Source organism: Sander vitreus, chromosome 11, assembly GCF_031162955.1.
Source record: "Sander vitreus isolate 19-12246 chromosome 11, sanVit1, whole genome shotgun sequence".
In the NCBI taxonomy this organism is placed as follows: domain Eukaryota; kingdom Metazoa; phylum Chordata; class Actinopteri; order Perciformes; family Percidae; genus Sander; species Sander vitreus.
In genome coordinates this window covers 14,123,421-14,135,997 of record NC_135865.1, presented here as the reverse complement: position 1 = coordinate 14,135,997, position 12,577 = coordinate 14,123,421, and the positions used below count along the sequence as shown (strand labels likewise).

General features: G+C 39.6%; 1 protein-coding gene across 4 annotated transcripts in view; it reads right to left on the bottom strand.

Moving 5' to 3' along the window:
- galnt13 (polypeptide N-acetylgalactosaminyltransferase 13) overlaps positions 1-12,577 on the bottom strand; it is a 37,102-nt gene that overhangs the window by 13,245 nt on the left and 11,280 nt on the right. For all 4 annotated transcript variants that reach the window (XM_078262788.1, XM_078262789.1, XM_078262785.1 and 1 more), the window contains 7 exons: positions 10,784-10,952; positions 7,715-7,881; positions 6,694-6,901; positions 5,428-5,598; positions 4,586-4,703; positions 3,508-3,688; positions 1,557-1,696 (listed from right to left, as the gene is read on the bottom strand). In XM_078262788.1, coding sequence (XP_078118914.1) covers positions 1,557-1,696; positions 3,508-3,688; positions 4,586-4,703; positions 5,428-5,598; positions 6,694-6,901; positions 7,715-7,881; positions 10,784-10,952 — 1,154 coding nt within the window. The remainder of the gene's footprint in view (positions 1-1,556; positions 1,697-3,507; positions 3,689-4,585; positions 4,704-5,427; positions 5,599-6,693; positions 6,902-7,714; positions 7,882-10,783; positions 10,953-12,577) is intronic.

Below are 12,577 nucleotides of genomic sequence, written 5' to 3'. Positions count from 1 at the left end.
GCAATCATGAAAAATGCATGTTTATCACCATGTCGATCGACAGAATATTAATTGGCAACTATTTCGATAAGCCAATAATCGTTTTAGTCATTTCATAAGCAAACATGCCAAATATTTGCCGATTCTAATTTCTTAAATTTGAGGCTTTGTCATATATCATTATAAACTGAATATCTTTGGGCTTTGGACTGTTGGTCCAACAAAGAAGACATTTAAAGATGAAATTATAGCAGGCATTTTATACGTAAAATTATTAATTAACAAAATTCTTCTCTATATAACAGATATGTCACAAAGTTATCCATATCTTCACTTTTACAGCTGGATAAGTGATCTGAATGCACAGCCTGACTGACTTGACAGTCAACTCAGCTTTCTAATGAACTAATGCTTCCACAGAGCTAAAGCTCAGCTGGCTCTATATGTTGCCTAATATGTCTATCATGCAGGAACTGAATGGCGTTCATAATTAAGTGACATAAAACCTAATGGTTCCAGCTGTTAAAGAAGGGCTGACTGTGTGTTATGGAGGATGAGAATCAGTCGGGAGAGGTCTGGTGTAGAGGAAGATTGGAGCTGAGGCGCTGCAGTGGTAAAAGAGAGAGAGAGAGAGAGAGAGAGAGAGAGAGAATCCGCTCGTACTGCAGTACAGCAGAGCAGCACAAATTAAACAATCCTCTCCTCCTCAGCTCTATGAATGCTGCAGGATTACAACCTCTTTTACCAGTTCTTCAACTGACATTACTTTTAAATGGCTCCCGTCTATTGTACAGACTGAGCACTGCATGTCACGGATGACTCTACCCCATGCTGCACTGATGTCGACGCGGAGCCACGGGCATCAAGAGGCAAATTCAGGTCTCTGAAAAACTTCTGTGTGAGGGGGAACTACCTAATAAAAAACTTCTGTTATCTTAAAAACAATTAACCATGAATTCTCACGGCTTAGCTGCAAATTATCACACAGTTCCCACAATCCGCTTTCTCATTTCTTAAGAAACTACTTTGTATGCTCCATCTCTGCTTATTAAAGTAATCTTTTGATGAAAAATATCCTCTGTTTTTTTCAGATTTGTAGAAGAGGGAATACATCTTTTAATAACAAACTGCACAACTTACTGGTTAACAATTTACAGAGATTTAGAGAAAGATTCTGACTCAAATTTGCACTTATTACTGCCTTTAATCATTCATGCTTGCTTAGTACAACACAAAACTAGGCCATAAGACTGTGTAGAATGTATACATGAGCCTTATCTCAGCTACCCAGCATTCATAGCAGAACTGTGTAAACATGTGGGATCAATACTGACTGCGTGAACATCCTATTGTTTGTTTATCCTTCACGTTCAATACGAACAGCTTTGGATGTTTTTTCTCGGTTCGTTCAGCCTTTGCTGGATCCTGAGATTTTCTGATTTATCTCGGAGTGATACTGTGTCTTTCTGAAAGCACAACCTAGAAGCTACAAGGACATACAGTATCTAACTGAATTCAGAGGGAGGCAGTCTGCATCTGCTGCATTACGGAGGATTAGAGTACGAGAAAGCTCATACTTCACCAAGTGAGTAGTATCTTCTCGGGATCTGAGAGTCTGGGTAGATGTTCTCTAGATACCAGGAGAACGGTTTGCACTTCAAGGCCTCGCGGAGGTCTTTACGGGAAGAAACGTCTCCGTAGTCCACGCGCATCACACCTGCAGACAAAATGCCAAGGAGTCAAGGATTCAAGGATTCAGACATATGTATCACTCAACATTATCAGTCAGTATTTACATTTTTTTTAAGCACGGTTCTGTTTTCCTGCACCACCAACATTAAACACCAGAGGAACCCTGTATAAAAAAAAAAAAATAAATAAATAAACTTGCAACCCTACCTGAAAATATGGGCTTTGTGGGTGGTAATGGAAGGATTTTCTATTAAGTAACACATAAATCACTTCATTTCTGCAAAGAGGGAATGTGAGGAAACATAGTCAAATCCCATTTATACACAGTGTATTTATAAATAAGGCATCTCCTTCAGAAACACACAAATGCAACAATTGTGGAATACCGTGGGTCATGCTGTATGTTATTTTAGCCAAAATGGTGACAGCATGATGCATTAGCCTTGATCTAACTGAAGACTGAGGAAGAAATTAGATGGCGACTGGGCACAGACACTTACAAACACATTAGGCAGATGGTTTCTTCCTAGAGTGCCACTTAATAACTTGCATGTAGATAGATCCAGGGTAGTAAATTATAATGAAAGAGCGTGATTGCAATAAGGTTAAATAGTATACATGATTCAAAACCAGCCAACATATAAGACCTAGTATGGCGTTGTGTATTTATCTATCAAACACCAGCCAGACAATGCAAACAGCACCTTCTGCAACACCAATCACGTCTTACACTTTAATCTGGGAAATAAAAAAATCTCAAATTGGTAGATAAAAGCTAAGCGCTGAAGGCCACTCTTCCTCCCCTGGCTCTCTATGTCCCCTTCTTTCTCACTCTCTCTGTAGGGCCTGAGCATCACATGTTGCAGATGATGAATAGTCTCTTTGATCTTGAAATCACCAGTGCAGAAAAGGGACGAGGAGGGAGATGCACTTTTAATAGGATCACTAGATGCCACTACCAAACTCAGCCTGAGCAACATACTGTCTTCCTCTGTGCCAATAAGTGAGGTCTGGCAGCAGCGCGGCCCAGATCATTCTCCCTAATGTTCTGGAGGAACAGATGGTCATTGTGGGGCCACAATACGCCAAAAGACTCATCCATCACAACCGCGGCTCTGTCTGCACACCTGAGAATCCTGCCCGACTGTGTGGAGGAGAGGGACGTAATTTGAGCCATAAAACCAGCAGACTACGATGATCCCTATAGGTTGGCAGGCATCTAAAACAACACTTAACCAGAGATTTACGGGACACTGATGTCTGCTAAAGAGTAATCACATTACTAAGTCGACAGATGGAGGGGCACTCATCTCTTAATCTGCACTCTCCTGAGCTCTTTGAGCTCTGTCAGAGAGAAGTCTGTGTTGGAGAGGAGACCATATTTGACAAATTTCTGAACTCAATGTTAGAGGAGCACTTAAGAAATGTGTCTGAAATTAGGAATTAATTAATCCCAGTTTGGAGATGACAAAAGCAGCATTCAATTCCAATGTGAGCCGAAGGGGAGTGAGTAAAAGGAGAAATATAAATTCTTAATGAGCAAGATAAAACGTACCATGGTAAGAAAATGAAAGAATAAAAGAGAGCAGACAAGTCTTTCCTTTTCACACCAATTTGCTAAATGTAATCTCAGCGAGCACTGGTAATGAGGATTGTTCATATCTGCTTTTGAACGGTGGTGCGCAATGAATAAAACATCTATCAAATCCCTGATTGAACTACACATTCCCTGAAACTTTTAAAACATGCAGAATCCATGCCATTTTAGCAAATTCGTCCACATGTGACACTTCTATTCCAGTGGCAGAGAGATTCAGTGGCCCTGCAGCTCTGTACCTGGTGATATGATATAGAAGAAATCTTTGAAATCATCCATCCAAACTTCAGCCAGGCGCCTGTTGTTCTTGTTGATGACTTGGCCTGTTCCTCCGGGGAAACTGTACGGGGTGGCCTTCCGGAAAACATGGCCCACGTGCGAACATGTTACAATTTCCAACGAGCCACCGCACTGCCAGATCTGCAGACACATGCACACAATGTAGCTTTATATATATATATATATATATATATATATATATATAGCGTGGCATGAAAGCAGACAAATACAGTCAATACAAAACTGATACAACAGTTGGTAAATGCCAGTTCCCTAATTTGATTGTTCCTCACCTTGAGGTAACACAGACATTGAATCAAATCTGTCATCAATAGGAACAATAAAATGCTTTTAATTCTGAAAGCAAGAAGGCTTCCAGGAGGAGGATTCAGCAAGAGTCTAGTCTAGAGAATATCTAGATTTTGTGTTTTCTTATACAACATCTAGCTATGACAGTGGGCGTGTGTCAACTGTAGACCTGAGACCTAAGAAAGAAAGCATAAAACATCTTTTATGCTCTTCTTGTGTTTCATCATTCATTAAGAGGTTTCTTCTTAAAATCTCTGATTTCCCTTTTAACCTGCATCATATAGTCCAAGAGAGCAGGAGGTGGTCTTAAGCCTGGACATTATTTTCCACTTGTCACTGCTGCACAGTCATAAAACACATTTTATAGTCTACCAATGCCATTTCCATTCAGTCACGCGTGAAGCTGCAAATCAATTAATTTGCAATTTGATGTGAGCTATTAATAACCTCTTTTCCTTTTCTCCCTCTAAACATTAAGAGACAATCTAATCAGAATGTGGATTTTGGAGAGGTAAGGACATATCATTTCACTAAACTTGTATTTTCATGATTCATCTTTCTTCGCATCTCTCCCTTGAATCTTAAGTAGAAGTGGTTATGATTCAAGAAAAAGATGCAAGTGAGGGAAACGTTGATACAGTAAAGGGAGACGGCATATACCCGTTGATATCAACCAACTCTGGTGACATCATAGCATCAAGATAGCATCCTCGCTGGTCTGTCACTCACTCGAAAAGACATTTCCAGGTTCTCTCCGCCCCAGATATCCATCCCTGGATCGTAGCTTCCTATTTCTTCAAAGTATGTTTTGTCTATGGAGAATAATCCTCCTGCCATGGTGGGAGTCCTGCAAGGAAAGCCAAATAAACCTTTTGCAATATTGCATCTCTTCCTGTTGTATTTATTAGTACTATAGTGTAGCTCTGAGGAACGGATATAATAAGAATATAAGAATATAATAAAGACCCATTTGTTTGACAATTTGAAACAAAGCCTTAGAGAGGTAATTACCTTTATCTTTTAAATGAACCTATGTTAAAGTTGGCACTTAATTAAGGATTTGGTGTGTTGCTGGGAGTGATTTGCATACAGATGACAAAGTGTGCCTAGCTTTGTGTAGCCAAAAAAGGCAACTTTCAGCAGAGTTTCTGTTTTTCTATTTTTTAAATAAAAGAGCTCATGCATACTTGAGACAATGCAACAGAGCAAAATCACTCTATCGGGGTGCTATTTAGGCAGTTGCCTGCATCAGTGGGATATACAGAGAAAAGAAAGATCTATTTCTATCTGCAGGATAAAAATGGCACTTTTCACAATGTGTGAAGAAATCTAACTATCCATGTCTTCCCTGTAGCCTGCTGCCACCACAGATAAACCCACTCTCAGCTCAGATGAGAAACTAGCATCTGCTAGAACTTAGATAAAGTGTCTCTTCACCTTTTCTGTATAATTTGACCTACTTTCTCTTAATGCTTAATCAAAAAGCATCAGACAAGTGGAAAGTCAGTAACACATTCCCCTAAAAAATGATCTCAATTTAGCTTCAAAAGGAGGACATTTTCATTGTGTACCTGACAGGAAGTGTTCTGTCCCCCTTGCGTCGATCCATCTCCCGCTGAGGAACAGGGTACCAGCGAAAATTCAGCTTCCAGTTGAATCCACCATAGGTCATATCTGAGCCTGCCATGTATTCAAACGTCTCGTCGCTGATGACATCGATAATAGGGCACACCACTGATGTCCTGAAAGACACAAAAAAATACAGTGCAAGATTTAATGTTGAGATAGATTATATAATAAATGCAGCACTGCTAAAGATTTAAAAAATAATGTATAATTAGATTTTTTTCTCTGATGAAATGCAAAACAGTGAAACACAATCAATTGCATTTTAAACACAAGTGCCATATCGTGATAGTGTATCTCAGAATTGGACAAAATGTTACTATCACAAACCTGATATGAACCAGTCCTTTTGACCCTTTATGGATCTACCTAAACGACCTGTATGATTAATCATGTCAACTTGCAACAGACTGTATACTATCTGCACCATCTCATCAGTCTGCGGCCATACTTGTAGACATCAATACATCTGCAGCAGCATTCAGTAAAAGTGTAATGGCCCCATAATACAATATTCTGAGTTATATGACACTGATTTCTTCCTGAGGGAAAATGAATGTGTCCAACCTCAGACATGTGATAGCTCGCAGAAGCGTCGTTATTAATCCATCCATTCAATCATGTCACACACACGCACGCACGCACGCACGCACGCAGATACACCCTCTGTTTTTTTAAAAGCAAGAAACAATCCCTTAATGTTATGATAAATAACAGCAACCAAATACACATCTTGTCACTTTAAATTAACGCATCATATTGTCCCTTAGCATGTCTTTGTCCACTTTGATCTGGATCTAAACAGCAACTAGTAGCTCCAGTTAAGTTACACAAAAATAAAGCTTTAGTAATTGAAGCCAACTTTTCCCTCTATGGCAGCAGCAGAAGCAGACAATGCAAAATGATTATCTTCTCCAATCAGCAGCGTCAGGCTCAAACTGTGTATTCATACGGATACTTTGCTTTCCCTACAATATTCAGATAGAGCTTTGGCTCAAGCACGCGATGATGCAACTGAAGTGAAATGTGATGATGTCAGTAATATTAAAGCATGCTTCAGGACAGAACAGGCAGAAGTTTAACAATGAGAAGCTCATAATCACCGTAGCAACATGATCCTCAAAAGTAGAATCCAGTCATTATTTAATATCAGCGTTTTAAATGTCATCATTCTATTTGAAATATTCCATGTGGTCTATTTTGGCTCCTACCTGTCCTCTTTGATGCGCGCCAGCAGGGGCTCCAGCCAGCCAACAGTACACTCGCAGTGAGCGTCCAGGAAGGTGATGACCTGACCTTTGGTGGCGGCCGCCCCCCTCAACCTGGCTCTGATTAGACCTGAACGCTGCTCCATCCTGAGGATCCTCACTGGCACCTCCAGAGTCCGCACATAGTTCTCCAGTTTCTTCTTCAGGAAGTCTGAAACAAAACAACAGACATTCCAGCAAGAGTGCTCTTGCAGGGTAATGCAATTCAACAGAGCTTAAAGAATTAGTCAAGTATCCATTAGTCAATAATGAAATATGACTTAAAATATAAATTGATTTTCAGAATTGTTGTCAACTAATTTTGTAACAAATGCCAAAAAAATAATGGCTTCTCAAATATGAATATTTGCTGTTATTTAAAGTCTAAATTGCAAATCTTAGGGTTTGAACTGTTGGTCGGGCAGGACAAGAAATCTAAATATGTCAACTTGGGCTCTGTGAAACTATTATTACTATCAACAGGTTGTGATATAGAATAGATCTTTATTCATTCATTCATTCATTCATTCATTCTTCATTGTGCTTAGAATCATAAGCAAAGCAAATTCAAGTAAATAAGTAGTAGCTAACAAAAGCAAATAATTTTTTTTGCTTAATATACAAAGACAAGCGATAAAAACAAGATAAAGTGATCTTAACCGTACAATGTTGGTTAATATACATGTTGGATATATGTTAGCATATATCCAACATATAATCTATTAATCCAGAATATAATCGGCTGATTAATCGAAAACGCAAACAACTGTGACTTGCAGCACATGTAGTTGGTGTTTTTATTGAAAGTCCCCGTTATCGTAGTAAAAAGCTACGCTGTGTTTCTTATATTCCATGTTTGGTGATCCACTAAGCCTAGTTCAGAGTTGTGTGTCCTATATCGGTCACATTGATCATCAGCCTACTTGAGTTCAAAATGTACGTCCTGTATATTTGACTACAAAAGCTGTTAGTGTAGACTACCAACCTCGCTCGCTGGCATCGTCGACTAGCAGGACCTCCACTAGCAGGTGTCTGGGAGAGCGGTTGATGACACTGTGAACTGTCCGCAGCAGGGTGCTCCACGCCTCGTTATGAAACACGATGACAATGCTGGTGTTTGGCAGGTCATCTGGATACAGCTTGGTCTTACAGCTGAGTAAAAACAAAATGAAATCACTAAAGTAAAATTGAACAGAGTAAAGTTCAACAACGTTCCGAGTATCACTGAGCCACAGGTATGAGGAAAGTTAATATGCAGCTCGACTTATGACCTCTCATGACAGGTTGCATATCTACTGTACGAGGTTGTGGGAATATGTGACTAGTTGAGTCAAAGAGTGATTTCACTTCCTCAGATCATTTTCTAGATGCCTGTAGAGCTAACACTTTTTTTATTTCACAAGTTAAAAAAGGAAAGATTGGAGAAAAATCAAAAAAATAAACATAATTTTTTTATTTTTTTATCTTTTACTCATCTGTTTATCTGACGAGCCCTTAAGGTGCTTACACACCAACCAGACGGCCGACCGTTGGCAGTCGGACTGATCAGTCGGGTCCCCGAGGTCCAAAAAATGCCTCAAAACACACTGAGGCAACGCCGACTTGAGCATACGCTCTGCGCATGCACGAAACGTAATACGTCTCCATAGCAGCAGGCGGCGCTTCTCTGTATTGTTTCTATTAACAGTCTATGATTGTTTCCCAGAAAATGAAAACCGGCAGCTGATTGGACGAATGGGTCACGTGGGTCTTTTTTCCTCCAGAAATTCACAGCCAGACTGTCATGGCGGCTTGTTCAGAATACGATCTCATATTGTACTAAAATAGTTCACCGAAACGTGTTTCTGAAAACATTTTAAGCGAGAAATAGGCCATGCAGTTGCTGAAGCTGTCTTCATTTCAGATCAACCGTTAAAAAGATTTGTCAGATTTTGAGCGGCTCATCCACTCGCCATTTCTGGGTGAGTCCCGACTGCCCTGTCTCCGACTGAACATGTTGGGTCGGCCAAAATGAAGGCCGACAGCTCCTCCGACGGACGACGGCACGGGACACACCAAACAGACTCGAGTCACCGACCTCACCAGACGGTCCGACGGCCGATAATCGGCTCTGTGTGTCAGTGCCCTTAGATTCATGTCAGGTCCCCTTATGGGGGTCCCGACCCTCAGGTTTAGAACGACTGTTTCAAGGTGCACCTCTAACAAGTTGTTGCCATCACAATTTACTATACTAATTTTTTATATACACTATTAATTATAACCCTAACTCTTAACCATGACTAATGTAATACCTGCAACATAATCATTTGTATCCTTATACCTAAACCATACCCGGGCTAAATGTGTTGGTCTAAGACGACAGTATTGTTTTAAACTGCAGTCACAGTGGTTTTCTACACCTGCAGCTCATTATATCGTATGAAAGTGTCTGAGGTGAGAATCTGAGTGTGTCCTACTGCTATCCAATGCAGCCAACATTGTCATCCGGGATTCACTGACAAATATCTCCAAAGAAAGTAGAAAAAGTAAAGCAGCATTGCCAGCTATGTCAGCATGTCCTCGGCTTGACGGGCTGTCTGTCAAAGCCAAGAGTGAGTATCTGGCACAACTTGGGACGGCGCCGTCATGGATGATTTTGAATAAAGAATGAGCTGCATTTCAGAGGTGGAGGAGGAAGTGGGCACCGGGGCAGAAGGAGGGGTTGTGGGAGGTGACGGAGGGTGAAAGAAGCCATCGGAGCAGACAGCATTGCTAGTTCAGTCCTATATATTCAAAGTGACAGCACGGACTGACACAATTAGGTCAGGAGGTTGCCTTGAAGGCAAAATGTTATTGCCGTTCAGAGGCAACGACCGGCAATTCTGCATGGCTCTGAATATTTTTCACTACACAGCTGGAGAGATTGTGCAAGCTAAGCTGTGTTCTGTAATAAAGCTGCTTTAATATTTATATTGAGTAAAGGATAGAGCCATAATGGATAGAAAGAAACTGTTGCAATCAGCTGAATGTTAGCTAGTTCTCAGTAAAATGTCTTCTTTTGCACTATGCAGGCAAAATATTTTTAAATGTGCATCTCCACATTGCAAAAAATCTTAGAGTTGGCGTTTTCTTGGTATAGGCAATAATAGCATAAAAACTGTGGAATGTGGGTGTGAAAAAAAGACATTCTTGTGGCCTATTTCTCATGGTGTATCTGACTGGCAGAGCCTTTGGCATCCACTTAATGAAAGTGCTGTGGAGAACTAGTGCTCGGTTGGAATATTTAAACATGAATCACTTGGATAATGTCTCCACGAGAGGCGAATGCTGGTGCATATCAGCAGCCCGAGATGAATGTGCTCTTGTTTCACACAAATTGCTCCTTGGATTTTCATTAAGTGCTCAAGTTGATCTTGAGTGACAGCAAAACAAAACCCTACTCCCATTCAAATGTCAGGGCAAATGTATACACTTGAGGGACCTAATGGATTCTGCATTGAAACAGTGGCCATAATTAGAGATGTCTTTTCACATTAGATAAAGTTATTAAGGCCAATAAAATCTAAAGGATTCAACAAACTTTACATTTACAAAATTACTTTAATCATCAGAATAATATTGCTTTGATAGTTTAGAGTATTTTATCTGCATCACTGTCTGCAACACTGTTGAGACTCGTTTGACAAGAGAACATATACCTGCTTCATACTTGCTGAGCCATCCAACACATTTGTCTGAATCCTGGAACAGTTTGTAGTGAACCCGGCATACAAGTCTGCTCTGCACACAGGAGTGAAATCCCAAGAAATAAAGAAAAAAAAGCAGAAAGTATCAGCCGAAATGTCAGCTTTTTAATGAAGAAACCGCAGCGCCTTGCAATGTGTGATGGGTATCAAAGGTTTGCAGGCAGCGGAGGAGCAGGGTGAGGACTGTGTAATGCTGGTCTGCTTGAAAGCGGATGTGTGTGTGTGTGTGTGTGTGTGTGTGTGTGTGTGTGTGTGTGTGTGTGTAGGTGTTAAAAGGGTCAGTAGTGTGATTCATAGCATGCATCTGAAAGACACCCAAGCTTACGTACCCATCCAACCTCACGTCCGGCAGACTTCTGTTGAGTGCGATCATATCGCTGGCCATTAGATTGAACTGGTTAATCTTAAAGAGCTCCTTCATTTTCTCCTGATCGTCCTTGGGGACGTTCACTGCCTTGCCCATCTCCCCCGGACCCTCATGGCTCCGAGATATCACAGCTGAAACATAACAGACACAAAAACACAAGGATATCTGATGAGTAATCAAAACTCTTGTTTTATTCTCACTGAGGACGTGAAATGCTAATGTCAAATTGCATTGTAAAATAAATCACTTTGTTTGTACAGTATATTCTTGATAGGGAAACCATATGAGAAGAACTACAGTACTGTACATTTGAAAAGCCCACTATAAAAATGCTCCACATCTCCTCTTTAATAGGGCTGAAGGTAATGAGTACTGACTGACCTTTGAACATGGGAATTTCTTAATTGAATTATTTATATAATTTTGGTAGATTGTGCTGAGAAGTTATTTAAATTTTTTATATATATATATATATATATATTTTTTTTTTTTTTTTTAAATAAACTAAACCTCCCTGACCCCAGTCTGTTGGCTATGTGCTCTGTTCTAACAAGTGGAGAGAGAAAATGTTATGGTGGTTTGTCAAGAACTCAAAGAAGTAAGAGTGCAAAAGTTAAATAAATATGTGATAACTATAGTGCTATTTTGACTACAAATTAAGCTTTAATGAAGGATAATGATCCACATAGGCAGGCAAACTCAGTGGCTTCTTTTAAAACTTCTAAAGAAGTGAATTATTTCTGTTTTCTTTCTATTGATAAACAGTCTCCACTTATTACACCAATCATCAACATAGGATAGCATCTGCTGCATATTATCTTCAGAGGGTGACAGTAAAACTATGTCATCTGCGTACAGAAGAATACTTATCATTTCATTTCCACAGGTTATCCCACAATTCAATGCTTTAATTTCCTTTGCCAAATCATTTATATAAATTGAAAATAAAGTGGGGGACAAAGCATCACCCTGTTTTACCCCTGATGATGTTGGGAGCCAGTTTGTGTGGAGTTCATTTAATCTAACACATGATATGGGCTTGTGATAAACAGACTTCAGAGCCCAATAAAAATTTCCATTTACCCCGTACTCTATAAGTTTATATGCCAACAGATCCCTATTGATCATATCAAACGCTTACTGAAAATCAATAAAGCACGAATATGTAGGCTTATTTTCACTTATTATTTTAGTTATAACTGTAGACAATACATAAATGTGATGAAGACATGATCTTGACTTACGGAACCCATTTTGTTCTTCCACGAGGAGCTCTTCTTTCTCTAGATACAACATGAGCCTCTCATTAAGTATTGTAGAATACAGCTTATAAACTGTCCTCGTTAAACTAATCCCTCTATAATACTTCCATGGGTATTTTCCAACTATGCCTTGGCCCTAGTTTATTAATTTCTGCCCAAAATCTCTTAGGGTCAGACGTTTGGATTCTCTTCAAGTTTAATACCTGTCCTCTTTGATAACGTCTTTTGTAGAATCTGTATCTTTTATCAAACCTATTTTGACTATTCTTGAAGGTTTCTGATAAGTTCTTATTTTCTATAAAATTATTTGAGCAGTTCAGAAACATATTTTCTGCTTTACGCATAGATTGCCACAGTTCTTTTAACTCTTTGTTCCAATAAGGTTTCGTAATTAATGGCTTTCTCCAGCTTCAATCTCAAACTCTATGTCTTCTTTAAATAATTTACAAAGGCTGACATACCAGGTATCTAAATTAGAGATGGTCTGATACCAT